We start from the raw sequence: 25,539 nt of genomic DNA, 5'->3' as shown, positions 1-25,539 counted from the left end.
AATAGAAAACCCCACCAAATGTGAAGTGCATGCTGTCATAAGGTTTTTTACAGCCAAAGGATATTCTGCAGCAGCTATTCATCGTGAGCTTTGTGCCGTGTACGGACCAAGAGTTATGAGTGAAAGAGTTGTCCGTGAATGGGTACGTTTATTTAAAAGTGGACGAGAAAACGTTCATGATGAAGAGAGGAGTGGTAGACCATCATTGGTGACTGACGAACTCGTTCAGACAGTTGATGCAAAAGTTCGTGAAAATCGACGTTTCTCAATGTCGGAGTTGTCTACTGGTTTTCCACAGATTTCTAAGACTCTCTTGTACGAGATAGTGACAGCAAGATTGGGTTACCGTAAGTTCTGTGCACGATGGGTGCCCAAAATTCTTACCGACCACCACAAAACTCAAAGAATGGCCTCTGCATTAGACTTTCTGTCACGTTATGAGGACGAAGGAGAACCATTGTTAAACAGAATCGTGACCGGTGACGAAACCTGGATTAAGTACGTGAACCCTGAGACAAAAGAACAATCAAAGATGTGGGCACATTCAAATTCGCCTACCAAACCAAGAAAAGCCTCGCAAGATTTTTCTGCCAGAAAACTGATGGCAACGGTGTTTTGGGATGCCAAAGGGGTGTTGTTGGTTGAATTCATGGAACGTGGTACGACCATTAATCAAGACGTGTACTGTGAAACAATAAAAAAGTTACGACGGGCTATACAGAACAAACGCCGTGGTATGCTGACTTCCGGTATCGTTTTTTTGCACGATAACGCCCGTCCTCACTCTGCTCGCAGAACAACGGCCCTTCTTGAGTCCTTCAAGTGGGACGTTATCAACCATCCACCTTACAGCCCAGACCTGGCGCCAAGTGATTATCACCTCTTCATGCATTTGAAGAAATGGCTCGGGTCACAGCGGTTTGATGACGACGAAGAGCTCAAAGATGCGGTCACAGGCTGGCTCCAGGCACAAGCGGGTGATTTTTATGCAGAAGGAATTTCAAAGCTTGGAAGAGATACGATAACTGCCTTAATCGCTATGGAGACTATGTAGAAAAATAGTGCAAAGATGTAGTTGTAAGATGTATATATTAAAATATTTTTATTTAACTTGGTGTATTTTTTTAATTCAACCGGAGGTTACTTTCTGAACGGCCCTCGTATATGCGTATCTGGAATGAAACGAAGTTTCTTTGTGATCGCGGACCTGATAAAGAGAAAGTGAATGGGGAGTCTCAAAGAAAATTCAGTATGTGAAGGTATGGAGCTCGTGTTGAGCACAAACAATGAGGTCCACAGATTGCAGAATACAGGCTCTCGAAAAACGCGTCTGTACTGTATGGTGGCTCAACTCACATGCCTCTTGCCCTTTGCTGACTTATGCAGTATGCACCACACCTATTGTCCGAATTTTGTCTCTCGGTAAGTACGCACACCAACGGATAGCTGATGTAGTTAGCTTGTGATGGCTGTGAGAAGCTCCAATACGTTGATACAGAACTGGTTGTTCCGTCTTGTTACATTATCTCAAGGTATCCAGAATTCCTTTATCAGTAATGATAGATTGGTCTTTGTAACTATTTGCTCCGATATCGAGAAGGTCTGATGAAGAAGTGGAAGCTATAGTGTTTATTTGATTATTATTAATGCACATTTCCTTCCCATTCCTGTTATGTTACTTTTACATGTCGGAATAAATGTTTGCTTTGGTTGTGATTCTGTAAGTAGGAAGCTGTAATGCAAATATTCATGTTTTGTTTGGTGTCGGTCTGACTCTGTTAGGTAGACTGACAAAGATGGAACAGTAGTGGGGAAGTATATGGGGGTTGGTAGCAAGTCATCCCCTCCCCATCAGGCGTGAGCAGAGTGAGCGACAAGGTTACTTAGCCAGTTTACTTCACTCCGGTTCTGGATGGCTGAGAATATGGAAGAAACCTGTGCTGACCTCCATCAAGCTGTATTGTAATTTAAGAAAAATTTGAAGTATAACACAAATTACGTCACTAATCCATTCTTTCCCAGCGTCATCACAGTTAGGCTTACGTTGCAACTACCTTTTCAAATTTTTTTCCGAGTATAATGGATAGTCAGAACTCAAATTTCTTATGTGAGCTTTGAGAGCTTTGTAATCTTGTTTTAAGATGTTAATCTGGTGGTGCCTTCAGCATCCACATTGGTTTTGAGTTGATTTCTAAGTCACAGAGTGCTTAACTGCTTCATTTCATTAAATTCCAGAATTTGTAATCTTTTTGTTGGTATCATGGACTTCTCCCTATGTACAACCTTCACCCATGTGGTCGTAACTCTGTGACCAAGTGTAATCATTTACTTATTGTACTTTCAGCTTGGGAACTGGGCATGCGAGTAATGTGAAATATTTAACGAATATTGTGAGTGAATTAGTTGATTCGATTTATTTTTCTTTGTTGGTCTTTGACTCCACGCTGACATTTGTGCAGTACTGTTCGGAGAAATGGCCCCCAGTATCCTACATTCAATTCAGTTAGGTTTTCAGAGTGGAATTATAATATAAAATCCAAGAACGATCACAGATGGTGAGCAATTTAGAGCCACTGATTTCCGAGATCCAACGGATCCCACGTGGACTTGGCTGCACAACCTATGAGCTAACAATCGTTCTTGCGGGAACACAGTCAGAATTGCATGCATTTCGTATGAAGATTTGATACTGTCCAAGGACAATCAAAGATGATGAGTAAATTTCTTTGCAATGACAAGATGTTAATGAAATGTTGTGGCTGGTTCGTCATTGCATACGACAGTCCTTGTGGAAATTCAATGACGGTCTTGCGATTGTTCTTGTGGCAAAAATGGTTCAAATGGCTCTGAGCGCTATGGGACTTAACATCTGTGGTCATCAGTTCCCTAGAACTTAGAACTACTTAAACCTAACTAACCTAAGGACATCACACACATCCATGCCCGAGGCAGGATTCGAACCTGCGACCGTAGCAGTCCCGCGGTTCCGGACTGAGCGCCGGAACCGCTAGACCACCGCGGCCGGCGTTCTTGTGGCGAATATGATAGGAAATATTTCATTTTTGGATATTAACTCTGCATTTGTGCCTGCTTGCGTTTTGACCATACCCCCCCTCAAGTATAAGATCGCGTCCAAGTTTGCTATGTTGTTCCCGTCAAAATCACAGGAGGAGCGAAAAATTCGTTCCGAATAGATTTCGTTATAAGAGCAGAGACCATGTGTGGCATGAGCATGAGAAAGGTTATCCGAAGAGCAACGTAACATTCCGTTGCTTCCCATGCACATCACTCAATTAACAGATCATTTAGATTAGAGGGAGTGTGCATCACTTCTCTGTAGCTTAATGAACGTTAATTCGTGCAGATTTGAGAAGAGGGGCACGTGACCCAATAAATGTTGTATTTAAATGACAATTTTATGTGTATACAACAGTAATTCCACCCCCCATCCCCCCCCCCCGTCCCCCACTCCCGGCCCATACCCAGTAAATGTTTTCCTGAAATGAGCCGTTATAATGTAGTAATTTCAAATCTGAAATTAATGAAAGGAAATATCCGATGTTGGAGTATAACGTGTCTGACAGAGGTGCAGATTCAATCGGTTAACTGGATTCTCTGGTTGCGTGTGTCCCGACCTTTGCATTATCAGTTGCGAAATAGATTCATTAAATATTCATTAAATGTAATAATCAATTGAACTGTATGATGGGTCCCTTTAATGATTACTTCCCAAGAACTGAATCAAAGAAAGCAGCGACAGTACCAGTATCGATGCAAGTTTAAATCACCAGAGTCGGGCAATAATCCCTTGACAGAACTGAGAGCAAAATTTAGTCACTCGAATTGTCCACAAGGAATAAAGACATGCAGGAACAATGGTAATCTTGCAACGTTCACGTATTTTTGTGACATGGCTGCCACACAGATCCACCCTTCGAGAGCAGACCTAAGGAACTGAGAGAAAGTACTGGTGTCCAACGTGCAGTTGACTTGTGTGTGGCCGGCCGCGGTGGTCTCGCGGTTCTAGGCGCGCAGTCCGGAACCGTGCGACTGCTACGGTCGCAGGTTCGAATCCTGCCTCGGGCATGGATGTTTGTGATGTCCTTAGGTTAGTTAGGTTTAAGTAGTTCTAAGTTCTAGGGGACTAATGACCACAGCAGTTGAGTCCCATAGTGCTCAGAGCCATTTGAACAATTTTTTTTTTTACTTGTGTGGCAGAGGTTAGAGGCTTCATGCACTTTGTTGTGACCTCAGCACGAGCACAATGGTGACGAGCTGGTCAGCGGTGTTTGGGCAGTGGCACATGAAGTCTGTGCACCTGTTCAACCAGGCGCGTGGTGGGAGTGTCCTTGTGCTGCTGACTAATGACAGCAGCGGTAGGCACCCTGGCTGTGATCTGTCCATCGTAACGTGTGGTTGGCATAAAGGCTGTGTCGCATGAAAAGTGACAAAGTAAAGCGCTCATTATTTGCTGAGATCAAATTTCACTGACATACTCGATCATGGAAGTAGGGCACGGGGTTCAATCTAGCCTGGACGCTTCAGTGCACAGACACTACACAAACTGTCTGAACTCATTTGAATATGGTGCCATCGCTACTTGAAAACAGATCTAGCAACTGGGACAGACAAGCCCAGCGGTGTGGAGGATGATGTCTGGAACTCGACAGGAAAGAACATGGAAAACTGGTGCAAAAGTTAATCTGGCCCCAACATCCACTGGTCATGTGGGAAGTGATTGTAACCTGTTCAGCGGCTGGGGAGCAAGTGGACTGTGATGTGCAGTGCGACATTGTTATGATACAGCACAGGCGTTTGAAATGGACATGGGGACTGACGTGTGATGTAGTCTGCTGGCAGCTGTGGTGAGGGTGACCCAGTCATCTGTGCTGGGTGTGGCCTGGATGGTTGTGCCAGGCAGCCAAAGTAGTGCCTGTACTATGCCAGTGTGTAATGTGATGTGAGTATAGCGCTGTAGATCGGCATGCACGAATACACCGCCAGTGCTGTGCCTCATCAATGCATGCAGTCAGAGGCAGGCCCTGTGGGAAAGTGGACATTCTGACAGTGGTCTGGACAAGACATCGTCAGGTGAGGGTACCACCATAAAGTCACCAGAGATGGAGAGAGATTATCTGTAGATAAGGTCGGCAGGTGAAGCGCCGGTTTCTTCTTTGGGTGTTCCTTACAGGCCGGGAATTACTGGCACGAAAGTCCCCAATTAGGTGATGGCGTGCTAAATAAGTGATGCTCTGACTTTTTGATGGAGTCGCTCGACCATACCACTAGACACTAGGCGGTATCTGGTTATTCTGTGTAGCTGCATGCTACACAGTCGAGCAATGTGTGTGAGCAGCATGCAGACAAAATGGCAGCTGCAGTCCATTGTGATGTGACTGGGGCAGTAGAAGTGTGCCACTCAGATGTCATTGAAAGTGGTGGAGACAGGTTTGGATGTGACCAGTATGGGTGTTGCCTCCAGCCAGCGAGTAGAGTGGTTCACCATTGTCAGCAGATTACACTTGTCTTGGGGCAGACGGAGTGGGTCTATGATGTCCACATGGACATCTTGCATTGGATAAGCCGTCGATGTGTAGATGATTTTGACGCCCTGGCATGCAGGTCAAGTGCATGCTCATTTACAGCTGTCTTTCCGTAGTCCTGGCCAGACAAAATGCGAGGCCACAAGCTCCACGATGAAGTTGATGCCAGGGCATGACAATCTGGGGACAAGACAGAAAGCTTTGTGTTGGTATTTCTCTGGCAGAAATGGACAGTGTATGCCTGTTGAAACATCGCACCAAATCTTGCAAACAGAGCCAGGAATGGGCACTAGTTTGAGTCATGGGCCACTGGAGGTTCCGTGACGGAGTCTGTCCACTTGTTTGTTACTCTCCTGATCTTGGGCAACGTCCTCAAAGTTCACAGGAGGTGAGACAATGGCAGAAGTGTGGGACAAGCAGTCGGCGTTGAATTGTCAGTTCTGGAAATATGGAGGGTTAATGGGGAGAACTGCGACACAAATTTCAAATTCCAAAATTGGTATTGCTTTTCCAAAATGCGTGACATAAGACTTGTGATCGATGAAAATCACAAAAGGACTGGCTTCTACACATGAGCACTGTCTCAAACACCACAAACCAAGTGGCTGTCATCTATTGCCGATATGTTCCAGAAGCACTGGACCTATTGCAGTCAGGCTAGCAGCCACGACAAAAGCCAGTTCAGTGTCATGCATTGGGTATGTGAGCAGTGTTGCTTCTGTCAGGTTCCATTTAGACTCAAAGCTTCTCTCCATTGCCTCTGTCCAGATAATGAGAGACTTCCCCTGCGAGGTGTGGCTGTTTAGTACTGCATTCAGAGGTTACAGCACTCTGGCGGGATTAGGCAGATGGCGCCGATGAGAATTTAACTGCCTGAGGTAGTGGCATAAGTTATCATGTGTATCTGAGTGTGGCATGTTCAATATCGCCTGTATCTTGTCCAGTAGTAACTTGGATCCGCTAGGGTAAACGCCGTAAAAACTCAATATCTCTGACCCAAAATATACTTTTCGTTTGGTTAATTCTAATGCCAGCCTCACTCAGGCATCAAAAAGATAGTGGGTGGTGGAGTTCAGGCAACTTCAGATAGAAAGGATATCGGCAAGAAATGCAAAATAACGTAGTAAGCCGTCATGTAGTCAGTTTTGCTAAATATAACTGAGCCCGTCAAGGCTTGGCTAAAATCCTGTAGTTACTGGGCACCAGTCCAGTCATAGTCGCCATGAATTGTCTTTCTTGGACCTAAGTGCAAGGTAGAGGATCATAGCCTCCTTGGTGGTCGAACAATTGCCTTGTCACAGCATGGTCCCAACTCAGCCTTTACTACAATAAATCGTTTGGGTGCCAGTCGACAAGACTGGCATGAGTTGGGTAGGTCAGAGGTAGTCACAATGTGTTATACTGTCGAATGTCTGACGACCCTCAGTGTACAAGTTAGGCTAGTGAGCTCCAGAAATTTGTCCGGTATGTCTGCATATGCTCCAGAGGACTTCTCTGACTTAAAGTTGAAAAAATGGCCTACTTTTGCTATTCCATTATCTTCAAATTCGTGTTGATATTATAAACTGTTTGGTATTTGCAACAACAGTTGGCAGTTTATTGTGGTCGAGGAGATACACACCCATGACTGGCTGACTGACATGAGCCACTGTGAATGTTAACACAAATGTGTTGCGAAGTGCAAGGTTAACTTTCAAGTTGTGCTGAGTCTGTATTCGCAAGTATAGACACTTCATGTAGTCTCCATGCCTCCATTGTGCAAAGGCCACAAGGCCAGATCAAGCCCCATGCTGTGCTTCTGTGACAGATGATGTCAGAGAACTTTGCAACTTCTTAATGCTTTATTTCATTACATTATCAGCGTTTTCCAAGGTGATAGCTTTATATGTGACTCACAGCCTTTAGGCCAGCCACATCTTACTGTGAACAGTTTGCAGCCAGTGCTGCCTGCCACCGCTGTCACTGGCCAGCAGAGCAAAGACATGCCAACCAAATGCCAGGCTGAACCTACATACTGACGTCACATGCCACAGCCCAATCACCACTGACCAGCACCATGCATCATGCTAATGCCATGTTCCAATCAGTCTTGTTAAACACAAACTTCTGCCACACAAACCAGCCACAGGCTGGACAGAAGTGCTTTCTCATAGCTCCTGAGCTCTGCTTTCCAACTGAGGGGGGAGGGGTGTGAGAAATCTGTGTAGCAGCTGTGCAAGAAAACAGCCCAGAGCTACTCACAGCCAGTACATAAAATACATGTTTGCCATAAATTTACTTATTCCACACAAATGATTAAGTGGAAAAATGACAAAAATGATATCTGACTGCAATGTCTATTAACCATCGATAACAATAAAGGTGTTTGCACAACAATTCCACCCAAATGCTGATCACAGAAGGTGTACGCTCTTCAGTGATTGATTGCAGGAGAACAATGGACGTCCTTTTGGTACAAAACGAACTTTCTTTCCAACCACAGGGCACTGTGTACTCCGCGGGCTTTTCAAAGAGGAAGCAAACAGGGGCACCAAACAAAATTCTGTACATGTCAGTGAGAAGCTCACATTACACTCAACCTGCATGGTCCAAAAATTGCAGGAAATGGATCCTGCGTCTGTGGTGTACTGTGGTTCAACTGCCACTGCTCTTGCTTTTTGCTGATCCACGCCATGTGTGCCATATGTTCTCAGAACCGGTAAGTAGGGGCGCCGATGGGTAGCTGATGCAGCTAGCTTTTGGCAGCTGTGAGCAGCTCTGGTCCGTACACGCTTTTTTGCGGCACAGCTGATACAGCATGTCTCTAGTGCTACCCAGGCAAGAAGCCCTGAGAGAATCTTGTTTCCTCAGCAGTAGGTGAATATTTGTTTTCCTCTGTGAGTAATTAGATTGTAGTTTTCATCTTTCTGATTTACATCATCATCTACATCTTCATCTATATTTGGCAAACCCCCTTCTGTGTTTCATTCGCAAATGGTGTGTTGAATGAACAACTGTTAATGAACGTCCGTAATAGCTTTAATACCTCTGATTTTTTTCCTAGTGATTACTCGCGAGACGTGCGATGGAGGAAGTATCATGATGCCGAACTCTTCTTCTATGTATGCTCTCGGATACTTTTTACAGTAAGCTTTTCCGTGATGTACCACTCCTCTCGTGTAGTGACTGCTACTGGAAATTGTTGGGCATCTCAGTAATGCTCTCCCAAACCAGTGATGAAATGTACCCCTCTTCACTGGACCTTGCCTTACTCATCTACAGAACTTACTTGGTAAGAATCCCAGAGTGATGAACAACACTCGAGTGTTTTGTAGGCCGCTTCTTTGGCGGATAAATCATACTTCCTTAAAATCCTTTTCCAATTACTACTACAGATTGTTTTCTATGGACATTCTACTTTAGCTCTGTTGCTCCCAGGTATTTTAATGTTGTTAGTGTAGCCAATGACTTTTTATCAACAGCATAATCAAAAACTAATGGATTCCTTGGCCTATTTACGCGCAGCTTGTTACATTTATAAACGTTCGGGGTCAACTAACAGTCCTTGGCCCAATCATTGAGACTGAATTGATTTTCTACAGTTATTTGCAGTGTTTCGATACATTTACTTTCCAATGTTAATGATTCACTGGTCAATACTCTGCATTTTTGTATAACTTTCCTAACATGTTCCCTTTCAGGAAGCGGACTGTAACTGACTTCACCTCTCATACATAAACAAAAACCATAGCAATCAATCAACTCAATAATTCTAGACTCAGTCCGCATGTTATTAAATCAGACTAGATTTATTTTTTTGGAATACATAGTATCTCAGCGGCCAATGATTGCAGACATGAAAACCACGTATAGCATTCTAGTTCACATTACGTTCTGCATCTCTCAACCTTTATTTTCATGTTTCGTGCGCCTAATATTAAACTGATAGATGTGTGCATTATTCAGTTTCTGTTTCACCATGATTCGTTTTTACTGCGGCTCTCCTTCCGTAATTCAACATATCCCTATACATCTGTGCTTATTGCTGTGAATATTAATCTCTACATGGTTTCAAGGAGGTAAGTCGGCAGAAGAGGAACTTGAAGTATATTTCTGACAGAATCAGGAAATGCATTCTTTGATTAAAGCCCTTAACATTTAACAAGTTGAGTTTTCGCCCTCCTATACTTAAAATCAAATACTATGAAGCATCCGTTACCCAGATGAAACCACCTATTAATTTGCATGAAGGCGGAAATTACTAAAACTGATGTCTCGATTGCAACTGATATTTAAGTTGCAATAAAACTATCATTCATATGATTCCGGGATGGTTCCTTTAAAACATAACATCAGTTTTCTTCAGCATCCTTCCCCAGTAACAGACAGAGCTTTTTTGTTGACAGTAGATCAGAGCCAGTCCTTCGAAAGAGGTAATGTGTAAGTCATGGCATACAAGTGGAAATACAGTAATGCTTTCTAGTAGTTCTTACCGAAAATATAAAGGAGACATCCATAGAAAAACATCTGGAGGATGTGAGTTGTAGCTTTCGATCCAGCAGCTGTTGTGAGAACAGCAGCAACTGGAACAGGCAAAAAAAAAAAAAAAACACTTAGTTAAAGCTCGCTAGATTAGTAGATACGATTTGATAATTGTGACATTAAATTTTCAGGTTCATTATTTCTGAGCTACAATTTTCTAACTGAATTCGTGGTCTAAACCTAACATTGTATTGCATAATTTGAACCTAATCATTTTAAATCCTCTACCTTACCATTACGTGGTGAAGGAAGTTTTCCATGATAGAGGTAGGCGACTATACAGATTTGACACAAATTGCAAGTATGGAGAAGTCTTGATCGAGAAGTTCTTTATTACATGTTGTGTGTTTCGAAAACTTGTCGTCAGACATAAGCTGTGGGAAAATGTACAGAAATAATGATCTACGTTTAGGCTCAAGAAGCTGATCACATGGGTTGTATATAGTAATACAATTCACATTTCATAAAACTGCCTATAGTAGTAGAGTTGTCAGTCCACCGAATGCAACTGTCAGAAAATTTGGCAATTTGTGGTAAGATCCTATGGGACCAAACTGCTAAGGTCATCTGTCCCTAAGCTTACACAATACTTAATCTAACTTTAACTTACATTAATGACAACGCATACACCCATGCCCGAGGGAGGAATCGAACCTCCGACGTGGGTAGCCGCGCGAACCGTGAGAAGGCGCCCTAGACCGCATGGCTATCCCGCGCGGCGCAGCTGTGAGACTCGCTGTAGCAACTCATGGTATAAATAAATAAATAAATGTCGTGTGGCTAGGGCCTCCCGTCGGGTAGACCGTTCGCCTGGTGCAGGTCTTTCGAGTTGACGCCACTTCGGCGACCTGCGCGTCGATGGGGATGAAGTGGTGATGATTAGGACAACACAACACCCAGTCCCTGAGCGGAGAAAATCTCCGACCCAGCCGGGAATCGAACCCGGGCCCTACCTCATGGTATAACTGACGTCCTATGTATATGAATCTCATGTATTTAAATAGATTTTTGCGTGCGGTGTTCCTGTTATATTTCGATCTACAGTTTGTATTGTATGTTATTGTATGGAACTAGGGACCTAGAAACAACGGAGAGGTTCCGTCCCCGCCGTAGCCCTCAGTGGAACACAACCCCACAACAGGCTACAGCAGTCCACTCACCACACTGCTGCCCCACACGAACCCAGGGTTATTGTGCGGCTCGGCCCCAAGTGGACCCACCGGGAACGTCTCACACCAGACGAGTGTAACCCCAATGTTTGCGTGGTGAAGTAATTATGGCGTACGCGTACGTGGAGAACTTGTTTGCGCAGCAGTCGCCTATAGAGTGTAACTGAGGCGGAATTAGGGGAACCACCCCGCATTCGCCGAGGAAGATGGGAAACCACCTAAAAACCATCCACAGACTGGCTGGCACACTGGACCTCGACACTGATCCGCCAGGCGGATTCGTGCCGGGGACCGGCGCTCCTTCCCGCCCGGAAAGCGGTGCGTTAAACCACTTTTCCCATGCAAGTTTCTTTGTGTGTGTGTGATTTCCTAAGAAACGAAACTGCTGTGGTCATCGGTCCCGAGACTTACTAACTACCTAAACTAACTTTAACTTATGCTAAGAACAACATAAACACACACACATACACCAATGCCCGAGGGAGGACCCGAACCTCCGGCGCGAGGGGCCGTGCAATCAGCGACATGGCGCTTCTAACCGCGCGGCCACTCCGCCCGGCTGCAAGTTTCTACGTCGATTTGCAGAGAAAGTAATCTCAATTCATTTTCTCGTCAATGTGAATGCCTTTGCTTAATGCTTACTTCATATGTTACTGTAGTTTACGTCTTTGAAAGTACTATCATATGCAGTCCAAACTTTTCATCTCAGAGTAGCACTTGCAACATACGTCCTCAGATATTTACTGGATGTATTCCAGTCTCTGTCTTCCACTACAACTTTTGCCCTCTACAAATCCCTCTAGAACCATGAAAGTTATTCCCTGACTTCTGAACAATTATCCTGTCGTCTTGTCCCATCTTCTTGTGAGTGTTTTCCATACATTCCTTTCCTCGCTGCTTGTATCAAGGACCTCATTTCTTGCCTTATCAGTTCACCTAAATTTCAACATTCTTCTAAAGCACCATTTCACAAATGCTTCGAATCTTTTCTGTCCTGATTTTTCCACAGTCCATGTTTCACTACCATAGAATGCCGTGCTCCAAACACACATTGTCAGAAATTTATTTGATAATTAAATAGACACCCTAGCTGCAAGCAGGCGTTGATACACTTCATTGTGGACATGTTGAAAATGTGTGCCCCGACCGGGACTCGAACCCGGGATCTCCTGCTTACATGGCAGACGCTCTATCCATCGGAGCCACCGCGGGCACAGAGGATAGTGCGTCTGCAGGGACTTATCCCTTGCACGCTCCCCGTGAGATCCACATTCCCAACATGTCCACAACACTACATTCGTAGTGCGCCTAATAGATGTTTGCCCATCATACTCCTTACTCGTGGCAGATTAATCTACCAAGTCCCGTACGAGTTCGGGCATAGCGTGTGCTGCAGACGCACTATCCTCTGTGCCCGCGGTGGCTCAGATGGATAGAGCGTCTGCCATGTAAGCAGGAGATCCCGGGTTGGAGTCCCGATCGGGGCACACATTTTTAGCATGTCCCCAATGAAGTGTATCAACGCCTGCTTGCAGCTAGGGTGTCTATTTAATTATCATTTCATTTCTAGCAAAGCTGCATGGTCATCCATGGTAACAGTTCTTTCGGGAACAGATACTACCGTCATATATATAGTTAAAAAAATATGGGTTCCCGGCCTTTGACCTTCTTGTGCGAACGCACACGCTATGCCCGAACTCGTACGGGACTTGGTAGATTAATCTGCCACGAGTAATGAGTATGATGGGCAAACATCTATTAGGCGCACTACGAAATGTGGTGTTGTGGACATGTTGGGAATGTGGATCTCATGGGGAGCGTGCAAGGGATAAGTCCCTGCAGACGCACTATTCTCTGTGCCCGCGGTGGCTCCGATGGATAGAGCGTCTGCCATGTAAGCAGGAGATCCCGGGTTCGAGTCCCGGTCGGGGCACACATTTTCAACATGTCCACAATGAAGTGTATCAACGCCTGCTTGCAGCTAGGGTGTCTATTTAATTATCAAATAAATTTCTGACAATGTGTGTTTGGAGCACGGCATTCTATGGTAGTGAAACATGGACTGTGGAAAAATCAGGACAGATCCATGGTAACAGTACTTTCGGAAACAGATACTACCGTCATATATATAGTTAAAAAGATATGGGTTCCCGGCCTTTGACCTTCTTGTGCGAACGCACACCCTATGCCCGAGCTCGTACGGGACTTGGTAGATTAATCTGCCACGAGTAATGAGTATGATGGGCAAACATCTATTAGGCGCACTACGAATGTAGTATTGTGGACATGTTGGGAATATGGATCTCACGGGGAGCGTGCAAGGGATAAGTCCCTGCAGACGCACTATCCTCTGTGCCCGCGGTGGCTCAGATGGATAGAGCGTCTGCCATGTAAGCAGGAGATCCCGGGTTCGAGTCCCGGTCGTGGCACACATTTTCAACATGTCCCCAATGAAGTGTATCAACGCCTGCTTGCAGCTAGGGTGTCTATTTAATTATCATTTCATTTCTAGCAAGTCGGCAAGACTCACCGGAGGAGAAACACCCCTCTGAAGATGTCCAGCGCAGCTCTGGACGAAACGTTAGGAGCCGAAGAGTTTCATGGACCACGACCTTACATCCCGGAAGGTTTACCAGAAGATATGTCATCCGGTCGTGAAAGCCTTCATACTTTCATCATTCTTCGATTTGCTCCCAGTTCATATTCTGTACGCACTAGATAATTCATTCCAGTCAACAGATCCTGCATTTGCTCTGCATTTTCATTGAGGGTAGCAACGTCATCAGTAAATCGTATTGACATTTTTTCTTTCTGAGCTTTAATCCCACTCCCGAACCTTCCTTTTATTTCCGTCATTGCTTCTTCGATGTACAGATTGAATAATAGGGCAGAAATACTATATTTCTGTCTTACACCCGTGTTAACAACAGAACCTCGTTCTTGGTCTTCGAGTTTATTGTTCCATCGAGGTTCATGCACGCACTGTATATTACCAGTCATTCCCTATAGGTTAACCCTATTTTTCTCAGAATTTCGAACATACTGTACCGTTTTACAATATCTAACGCTTTTTCCAGGTCGACAAATCCCACTAACGTGTCTTTATTTTCTTAATTCTTACTTACGTTATTAAATGCAACGTTAGAACTTCCTCTCTTGTACGAGTACCTTTACTTTACCTAAAGTAACAGATCCTCAGTTTTCTTTCCGATTCTTCTCTATTCTTATTCTTGTCGGCAACTTTGATGCATGAGCGGTTCAGCTGACTGTGCGATAATTGTCGCACTTGTCAGCTCTTGCTATCTTCGTAATTGTATAGACGAGGTTTTTCCGAAAGTCTGATGATACATCGCCAGTCTCATACATTTTACACACCAACGTGGGTAGTCATTTTGTCGCCACTTCCTCCAATGCTTTTAGAAACTCCGATAGAATGTTATCTATCCCTTCTGCCTTATTTCATCTTACGTCGTCCAAAGACATTTTCAATCTTGGCTCTAATATTGGATCCCCATCTCTTCCCTGTAGGCTCCCGCTTCTTCTCCTATCACGTTATCATATAAGTTCTCAGAATCACAGAGGCCTTTAATGTTCTCTTTCCACCTATCCACTCTCTCCTCTGCATTTAACAATGGAATTCCCAGTGCACTCTTAATGTTAGCGACCTTCTTTTAATTTCACAGCAGATTATTTTGACTTTTCTGTATGCTGAGTCAGAACTTCCGAAAATCATATTTTTCGATTTCTTCTCATTTTTCATATAGCCGTTTCGCGTTACCCTCAATTCACTTCCTATTTATTTCACTCTAAGTGACTTGTATTTCTGTATTCCTTCTTTCGCCGATCAACTAAAGTATTTCTTCAATCGCACATGGTTTCTTAGCAGTTACTTTCTATGTACCTACATTTTTCTTTCAATCTTCTGTGATTGCCTTTTTTAGGAAAGTTGACTCTTCTATAATTGAACCGCCTACTGAATTATTCACTATCGCAATATCTATAGCATCAGAGAACTTCAAGCGTATGTCTGCACTTCTTTGTTGTTGCATACCCCACTTCTATGCGCATTCATTCTTTCTAACTAGTCTCTTGAAATTCAGTCTACTCTCCACCATTACTAAATTGTGATCTCAGTCTGTATCTGCTCCTGAATAAGCGTACTATTCAATATATTATTTCGAACCTGTGACTGAGCATGATGTAATCTAACTGAAATCTTGTCATATCTCCCTGCCTTTTTCATGCGTTATCTCCTCCTCCCGTAGTTCTTGAGCACAGTATTAGCTACTACAAGCAGAAATTTATTGCACCTGAAGCACTTTTTCTCCTCTTTCGTTCCTACCATCAGTCCCATATTCTACTGTTACCTTCAATTCTACTCCTTCCCCTACAACAGCACTCCAATCTCTTATGGATTAGATTTTCATCGCGCTTTAAGAAATGAATAACCCTTTCAATGTCCTCAAATACTTTCTCTACATCTTCAGCTTGCGACTTTGGCATGTATACATGAACTATTGTTGTCGATGTTGGTCTGCCGTCATTTCTGATGAGAACAGTCCTATCACTGAATTGTTCACAGTAACTCATTCTCTCCCCTACCTTCCTATTCATAACGAATCCTAATCTCGTTATACCATTTTCCGCTGCTGTTGTTATTACGCTATACTTTTCAGACTGGGCCAGTTTATTTTATGAATATCGGATTTATTTTATATGGAACAGAAGCTCCTGATATAACAGTTTGAGTTTGCTAACACTTCGTATTCATATACATATTTGAGGTACCATATTTATTCTCAGACGACGATGCTATTACATATCAAACAGGTCATATCACCACTTGATTTTTTTTCAGTACGTTCATTGTGAGACAGTTAGGTTCAAATGGTTCAAATGGCTCTGAGCACTATGGGACTCAACTGCTGTGGTCATAAGTCCCCTAGAACTTAGAACTACTTAAACCTAACTAACCTAAGGACAGCACACAACACCCAGCCATCACGAGGCAGAGAAAATCCCTGACCCCGCCGGGAATCGAACCCGGGAACTCGGGCGTGGGAAGCGAGAACGCTACCGCACGACCACGAGATGCGGGCAGACAGTTAGGGGTCATTTTCTAATTTTGGTCGTTTTTCAGTTAATTTCTCGGATGATTTAACCAAGTGAAGAATGATGATAATACTTCAGGGAGTTTTTATATTTTTGGAAGTGGGACGAAAGGATGTTGTGACTTCACTGTCATATATCATAACAAAATACTGGTTTATTTTTGCGACCGTTTTGTAGTTAATTTTATTTAGAGTGTACTGGTCACCTTCATTAGGAAGAAATCCTTACCTTTTCCTCTATTGGAATGTGTTCTCCTGGTGTGGTATCTAAGTTCTCTTTGTCAGAAAGTCAGTGAGTATCATCTGGAGGGGTGGTCCCCTGGGAGCTGGGCAGTTTTCACGGAAGTATGGTTGTGGCCTGATGCGTGCTTTTGTCAGCAGAGTCAGTGCCTGCCCTATCCCAGAGGAGAAGGAAGCATACCCCTAGTGCCATCCCCAGAGAATAACTGAGCACGACATTTTTGAATATCAGAGGACGAGACACAAAAATGCCACCCGATCAGTGTAGGGAGGTCCGTTGCTTTCAATCAAAAATTTGGTGTATGCAGTCGAAATGATTCACCACGCCAACATGCACTGCATGAAGGATCCGACCATACGGCACAACTATTCCGTCCCAGGGCCAACTTCTTATTTGATTAGCTGCGTTTTGTACGCCAAGAGTGGGACGTTTTTGCAGCATTGCCCAGTGTTCTCTCTCATGAAAAGGGAAGCCAAATGAAAACGACACACATGCAAAAGCAATCAACAGTATCAGAAAGGACGGTCAAGGCCTTCATGGAGAAATGTTTGCGGTTGTCCACGGAATCATAATTGTACCCAGGCATGCACCCCTTCCTCGGAAGGAAATCGACGTCCATGAAAGCCTTTCTTCAGGTCTCCATAAATATGGAAATCGCATGGAGAGAGACCTGGACTGCATAAAGAATGTGTAAGAGTTTCCCAGAAAAACTTCTGCAGCGTATCGAAACGACCTTGGCAACATGCTTTCGGGCCTGTGGGCCCACATGCTGCTGAGGTTGTTTCGAATTACGTTAAGAATTGAGAGAAAGGAATGAACACAGCAGTAGATCTTCTTCTGTGATCGAAGTGGACAAACGCAGAAAAATTGTGATTAAGGCTGAAAGACGTTATAAACCGGGTAAGTACACTGTGTCTCGGTGGAGATAAAAGCATATTTGGTAGGTGATCGGGAGGTTCATATCTGATGATGAGGTCTATACTTCCTACCGGAAGTGCAGCCCAGTCTTATCCTCCTCCTACGGCACCGTCACTGTAGTTATACTGAAATATTTCGATACCATATAACGTTGCACACCGAGGACGTACGTGGGTTTACTGATCGCTTTCTCGGGAGCACAATCTTGATGTACCTGTTTCACTCAACGTGGAGCTGGAAGATGTATACTAATAATTATTACGAACATGAGTTTATAGCACGCAGGAATAGGATTAATTCGTACAGTGAACGTATCGTTTGCACTATTAAGCGACATAGAGGCACCAACAATAATTGCCTTTTACCACTTAAATGATCCTTCTAGGCTTACTTCCTGCACCGTGCTCCGACGTTCGAGCCAGACTTCCATTACTCTGTATCGGGAGATCCCAAAACTCTGCGGTCCCGCGGCAGTCGTCAGAGCTTGTTCGCGAAACAAAAAAAAAAAAAATGAGACGCTAACGGCGGACTATCGATAGGATAGTGCAGCTCACAATGTTCAAAATAAAGTAAAAAAAAAAAAATACAGTGAATGTTGAAAAAAAACAGACTTCTACATTCAGGCAACCATGGAGACTGCAGGGAAGCAGAAAGAGGAAAGCTAATACGAACTCGGGTATGCCTAAAGCCTACAACAGTTTCATTAATTTTGATACGTAATAGCGAAAGATCTGTCAGAAAATTCTAGTACGTTCCGTTCGTACGTAACATGAGTGAACGAATCCAAATATCCTGCATAAATTTGTTACAGAAACTGACGATTCTAGACAAACAGCGGAAATTTTAAATTTCTTATTTAAAAACGTATTCACGATACTACCGTACCAACATTTCACCATTGCACAGGCTCACGAATGAGAGGTATCCATATTAGCCCGCCGGTATCGAGAAGCGAGGCAGCAGGCCATGATGGATGTCCAGTTACAGTTTACGTCCAATATTCTGCGAAATTGGCTGCTTTCTGCTTTCTTAGTTCATACATCGCGAGAGTAGTCTGCGCAGCGAATAGCCTCGTGTTGCTGGAAATTAGGGTATGTAATTCCTGTGTTCAAAATCGGTAAATAAATCACATTCACAGAATTACGGGAATATTCTAAGCTCAGACATTATGTCATTTCTGAAGTGAAAGCAGCTTTCGTCAAGCAATCAATACTGACTCAGAAAAAAAAAAGTACTCTTGTAAAATATAGTTTGCTCTTCCCGTACAGGAGACGTCGTCTCGGTAGCTCAACATGATCGGTAAGAGTGCTGGCCCTCCGTAACAAATAACGTAATGAAGTAATCAACGATCAACTTCAATAGGTGTCATGTGACTTCCGCTCAAGCCAAATGACAGCATTGAAGAAAAAATGAAAGAAAAACAGGGGGTAGCGTCTTTTCAGGCTCCCTGGTTCGAACCTCGCTACCCCTAAATTTTGAATAAAAATCGTCTGCAACTGCGGCCGAAGACTTTTGGCGGCGTAAGATGTCACCTATGTTCTGCCAACGGCAAAGACGGTGGAGGAGCGGAAAGAGCTTCAGGACGATCTTTTGCCCTTCTTGTATGACACTGCCACAGTGAATGACCCCAAAAAGCGGAAGAATCAGCAATGGTCAACGGCGTGAGGTTCCAGAAGACAATGGATATTACTGCATTAAAGACACACAATGTGTAACCACAGGACATTCGGCCTGTAGTTGAAAAAGTGTAATCATCCCCTCATTCGCAAAATATTTCGAACTAGAACCCCATTCGCATCTCCGGGAGAGGTCTGCCAAGAGTGAGGTGACCAACAGAAAAAGGTTGACTCACCAACGGAACGGTGACATTTTACGAGTTGGGGCTAACCAAAAGTTTGAATGCGGTAAGAAATCTAGAAAATCTAAGGCTCAGATTAATTATAGCGGAGGGATATGAAGACAATGCTTTCTGGTTAGATGAGTATAAGGAAATATCAACATCTGCAGAAAATGGAACAACGGGTGTAGAATCCGCTATGAATACGAAGATGAAGCAGAGAGTGGGTTATTGTGAACAGTTCCATGATACGGTTTTTCTTATCAGAATCGACGCAAACCGACACCGACAACGATAGTTCAGGTAGACATGCTGACATCGCAAACAGAAGGTGAAGAGAAAGAAAATGTATATGAGGATATTGAACGGGTTATTCAATACGTAAAAGGAGATGAAAATCTAATTTGATTATAGGGCAAGGAGTAGAAAGAAAGGGCTAGGGGAGAATATGGGCTTGGTAGTAGGAAAGAGATAGGAGAAAGACTAACCGAGTTCCGCAATAAATTTCGGCTTGTAATTACGAATACTCTATTCACAAGACGAGGATAAGGAGGGAGATACGAGAAGATTTAGATTACATCACACTCAGGCAGAGATTCCGAAATCAGATATGGGATTGTAAGGCGTACGTAGGAGCAGATACAGTGTAGACTCAGATCATAATTTAGTAATGCTGAAGAATAGCCTGAAGGTTAAGAGACTAGTCAGAAGGAACCAGTGCGCAAAGAGATGGATACAAAAGTTCTTTGGAATGAAGACATACGCTAGAAGTTGTCTGAGGTTATAGATACTGCGATAATAAATAGCTCAGCAGACAGTTCAGTTGAAAAGGAATGGACATCTCTAAAGAATGTAGCCACAAAAGTTGGAAAGAAGAACGTAGGTACAAGGAAGGTAAGTGCGAAGGAACCATGGGTAACAGGAGAAATACATCAATTGATCGACGAAAGAAGGAAGTACAAAAATGTTCAGGGAAATTCAGGTGAACAGAAACAAGTCACTGAGGAATCAAATAAGTAGTAAGCGCAGGGAAGCTAAGGCGAAATGGCTGCATGGAAAATGTGAGAAAATAAAAAAAGCAATGACTGTCTGAAGGACTGACTCAGCATGTAGGAAAGTCAAAATAACCTTCGGAAGTTAAAATCAAGAGCGGAAACATTAAGAATGCGAAGGAAATTTCACTGTTAAATTCAGAGCTCAGTGGTGGAAAGAGGACATTGAAAATCTGTATGAGGGGGAAGACTTGCTGATGTGATAGAAGAAATAGGAGTCGACATGGAAGAGTTAGGGGATCCAGCATAATAATCTGAATTTAAAAGAGCTTGGGACAGCCTAACATCAAATAAGTCAGAGGAGATAGGTAACATCCGATCAGAATTTCTAAAATCATTGGAGGAAAGTGGCGACAAAACAACTATTCGCTTTGGTATGTAGAACGTATGAGACTGGCGATATATCATCAGACTGTTGGAGAAACATCATCCATACAATTCCGAAGATAGCAAGAGCCGAAAAGAGCGAGAATTATCGCGCACCCAACATAACAGCTCATGCAACCAAGTATCTGACAAGAATAATACAAAACACAACGAAAAAGTAAACTGAGGATCTATTAGATAACGATCAGTTTGGCTTTAGGAAAGGCAAAGTTGGAAGAGAGGCAGTGCTGAAGTTCTGGTTAATGATGGAAGCAAGATTGTATAAAAGTCAAGATACTTTTCTGAGACATGTAGGCGCCAGCTGCAGAAAAAGACGGGTAGTATACAATATGTACAAGGCCAAGAAGAAACAATAAGATTGGAAAACCAAGAATGAAGTTCACGGGTAAAAAAGGTTTTAAGACACGGATGAAGTCTTTCTTTTCAGTCTATACATAGAATCAATGACAGAAAAAAAAGAGATTCAAGGGCGAACGTAAAATTCACTGTGAATGGATATCAGTGATAAAATTCGCTGATAACATTTTTATCTTCAGTGAAGGTGAAACACAATTACATGATCTGCTGAATAGAATTAACAGGGTAATGAGTGCAGAGTATGGATTGAGAGCAAATCTAAGAACGACGACAATAATGAGAACCTGCGAAATTAGTACAGGGAGAAATTCAACATCAGAATTGGGGATCACAAAGTAGTTGAGGTTAAGGAATTCTGCTACCTATGCAGCAAAATAACCTATGATGGGCGGAGCAAGAAGTGGACTAGCAATGGCAAAAAGGACATTTCTGGCCACACGAAGTCTGATAGTACCAAACATATGTCTTGGACAGCGGCGTAGCGTACAATATACCGGAGGTGTCGTTTCAGAAAACTCTGTCTTTCGTACGCAGTATTGGCGTGTACGTTAACAATGGATATTCTGCTTTGCCTGTCTTTGAGTAGAGCAGTATTTTAATCACATTTAAAAATACTTAATTTATTGAAAATGGTGTTAGTTCCAAATCAGAATGCAATGCAAAACAAAATAAATATCTTCTTAAAAATTATTGTTTTAAAATTAAACACACCGCTACAATTGTTATTTAGAAACTTAAAGTTTTTAAGGAGCTGCAGGTGCTTCTAAAAGATGGCTGTTGCCCTACTATTCCAGTTAGCACGCTGGCGCTAGGAAGTGCGGCATATAGTTTTACTTTCAGTCTTACCTTTTCCTTTGTTTCACGGTCATCTATGTTGTTGAAGGATCTGTGAAGAAACAGGGCACATCCGTTGGCCTGCACACCACAGAACATTGTATTACTATGGAGTGTTGAACGTAAAACGTAAAACAGCAGCAAAAAATGAATCTGTAAAAGTACATTAAAGAAGTTGCCCCCGAAAATTTGCATATCGTGTCTATTTTAATATAATGAGCTGCCTTATCTGAAAAAGTTAATACTTGAAGACACTAAATTGCATACAAATGTGTCCTTAACTAGTCTATTAGTTGTGAGAACTAACTGTTTTGAATAACTGAAGCTTTACTATCCACAGTATGTTACCTGAACGCCCTGTAAAACATTACAGAAAAAGCAGCAGCATATACTACCCAACAGTTAACAAACAACATCGCGAACAAGTTGTTGCTGAGATGGTCTTCACTGTGGAGGCCCGGGCCCCGAAGAGGGTTTGATGGCCTGAGTGACTAAATAGCAATCAATCTCAAGTATAAAGTCTGTACCTTTGGTAATGAACAAATGGCCTCAGCGCTCGAGACCCTCACTGAAACTATGCGATGATTTTTTAAAACATGTACTTACACAACTAATAGGTAAATTAATGCAAAAAACTACTGTTTTGTATGTAAGCCACGACCAGTACATCAGACACTGTAGAGCAAATAATATAATTATTACTTTCATGCTAGTGTTGTAAATTTTATGAACGTATTTTAATTCCCATCAACTGATACCAGATTTTAATGGCACCATAAGACAAATTTTTTAATCTAAGTAAGGACAGTGATTCCACTATCAAGTAAGTTTATTTCTAGCCACATCGAACATAAATGTTGCATAACATGTGTGAGTATGCATGTATGAATTTTACACTTTACGCCGCTCGTCCAGTTCTGGATTCGAATACTGAGTGACGGAGAAGTTAAAAAAAATTTTTAATACTTTCATATGACATTAAAGCACATTTATTAGTTCAAAATGGTTCAAATGGCTCTGAGCACTATGGGACTCAACATCTTAGGTCATAAGTCCCCTAGAACTTAGAACTACTTAAACCTAACTAACCTAAGGACATCACACACACCCATGCCCGAGGCAGGATTCGAACCTGCGACCGTAGCAGTCCCGCGGTTCCGGACTGCAGCGCCAGAACCGCTAGACCACCGCGGCCGGCACATTTATTAGTAAGGACGTCAAGTATCTTAAAACGATTTCTGTGTTGGTAGCCTCCAGATAAGTTTTAAATACATAAAAAGTTCAAGTAATTGACAGCTACACTTTTCATATTTCACCTTTCTTCCTTTCGCCATTTCAAACGGTTTTCGCCTTTTGTAGCACTAGGACACCATTGCAGCCAAAGATGTTTACGTTTCGTTCATTTGAAAACGGTATATGTTTTCACTTTTGTCTACTTGAGAAGGCAGCAGGCCAGCCGAGTTACCGTCAGTCAGCCACTATTATGAGCTGATGTAGGTGCCCAGCGATAGAAAGCAATTTTTGACAAATCGATATTAAATTTTTTTGTCATCAATCTTCTGACTGAATTTCTCAAATGATCCAGAGCCAATCTCTTCATCTCAGAGTAGCACTTGCAACATATGTCCTCACTTATTTGCTGGATGTATTCCAATCTGTCTTCCTCTACAGTTTTTACACTCTACAGCTCCCTCTAGTACCACGGGCGTTATTCGATGATGTCTTAACAGATGTCCTACCAGCCTGCCCCTTCTTCTTGTCAGTGTTTTCCATGTACACTACAACTCGCCGATTCTGTGGAGAACCTCCTCATTCCTTACCGTAACAGTTCACCTAATTTTCAACATTCTTCTGTAGCACCACATCTCAAATGCTTCGATTCTCTTCTTTTCACAAATTCCCACTTTCCACGTTTCACTACAAAGCAATGCCTTGCTCCAAACGTTCTCAGACATTTATTCCTCAAGTTAAGGCCTATGTTTAATACTAGTAGACATCGTTTTTCCAGAAATGCCCATTTTTAGTGCTAATCTGTTTTTTGTGACCTCCTTGCTCGGGCCGTCGTAGGCTTTTTTGCTGCCTAGGTATCAAACTTCATCTACTTCGGGACCATCAGTGCTGATGTTAAGTTCCTCGCTGTTCTCATTTCTGGTGCTTCTCATTACTTTCATCTTTCTCCTATCTACTCTCAATCCACATTCTGTACTCATTAGACTGTTCGTTCCATTCAACAGATCCTATAATTCTTCTTCACTTTCACTGACGATAGCTATGTCAGAAGCGAATCTTACCACTGATACCCTCTCACCTTGAATTTTAATTCCACAGTTGAACCTTTCTTTAATTTCCATCATTGCTTCTTCGATGTATCGACTGAACAGTAGAGGCGAAAGTATAAATCGCTGTCTTACAACCTTTTTCGCCTGAGCACTTCGTTCTTGATCCTCCACTCTTGATATTCCCTCTTGGCTCTTGTACACATTGTATATTACCCGTCTTCTCCTGTAACTTATGCCTATTTATCTCAGAATTTCGAAAATATTGCCCCATTTGACAATATCGAACTCTTTTTCTAGGTCTCTGAACGTATCTTGATTATTCTTCGGTCTTGCTTCCATAATCAACTGCCTCGTCAGAATCTCTTCTCTGACGCCTTTACCTTTACTAGTCCAAACTGATCGTCATCTAACAGATCCCCAATTTTCATTTCCATTCTTCTGTATATTATTCTTGTCAGCAACTTGGTTTCATGAGCTGTTAAGCGGATTGTGGTAATTCTCGCACTTATCGGCTCTTGCTATCTTCGGAATTGTGTAGATGATGTTTTTCCGAAAGACTGATACTATATCGCCAGTCTCATATATTCCACATGCCAACATGAATAGTCGTTTTGTTGACACTTCCTCAAATGCGTTTAAAAATTCCGATGGGATGTCATACATCCCCTGTGCCTTATTTGATGTTGAGTCGTCCAAAGCTGTTTAAAATTCTGATTCTGGTACTGAATGTCGTCAGACAAGTCCTCCCCCTCATAGAGACCTTCAGTGTAGTTTTTCCACCTAACCGCTCCCTCCTCTGCGTTTAACAATGAAATTTTCAGTGCGCTCTTAATGTTACCTCCCTTGCCCTTAATTTCATCGAAGGTTTTTTTCTTTTTGTCTGCTCTATATGCTAAATCAGGCCTTCCGACAAACAGTCTTCTTTCGATTTTTTTCACATTTTTCATGCCGCCATTTCGTCTTAACGTTCATCCACTTGCACTTGCACTTCTGATTCCTGAGAGGTTTATATTTGTGTATTCCTGAATTTCCCTGACAGTTTTTGTACTACTTCTTTCGTCGATCAACTGAAGTACTAATTCTGTTACCCAAGGTTTCTTCGTACTTATTTTCCTTGTACGTATGCTTGCCTTTCCAGTTTCTGTGACTGCCCTTTATAGAGATGGCTCTGAGCACTATGGGACTTAACTTCTGAGATCATCAGTCCCCTAGAACTTAGAACCACTTAAACCTAACTAACCTGAGGACATCACACATATCCATGCCCGAGGCAGGATTCGAACCTGCGAC

At 42.8% G+C, this 25,539-nt stretch overlaps 1 protein-coding gene and 1 non-coding gene across 2 annotated transcripts in view; one reads left to right on the top strand and one right to left on the bottom strand.

The window, feature by feature from the left end:
• The window catches only part of LOC126262462 (uncharacterized), a 359,342-nt gene that overhangs the window by 18,469 nt on the left and 315,334 nt on the right, over window positions 1-25,539 (bottom strand). The window contains exons 3-4 of the mRNA XM_049959117.1: window positions 21,983-22,051; window positions 10,016-10,105 (exon numbers count right to left, since the gene is read on the bottom strand). Coding sequence (XP_049815074.1) covers window positions 10,016-10,105; window positions 21,983-22,051 — 159 coding nt within the window. The remainder of the gene's footprint in view (window positions 1-10,015; window positions 10,106-21,982; window positions 22,052-25,539) is intronic.
• On the top strand, window positions 13,588-13,662 carry Trnat-ugu (transfer RNA threonine (anticodon UGU)). The gene has a single exon. It is a non-coding gene; the product is annotated as a tRNA-Thr (tRNA).

Source organism: Schistocerca nitens, chromosome 6 (assembly GCF_023898315.1).
Source record: "Schistocerca nitens isolate TAMUIC-IGC-003100 chromosome 6, iqSchNite1.1, whole genome shotgun sequence".
Classification (NCBI taxonomy): Eukaryota; Metazoa; Arthropoda; class Insecta; order Orthoptera; family Acrididae; genus Schistocerca; species Schistocerca nitens.
This window is presented reverse-complemented; position numbering and strand designations above follow the sequence as displayed.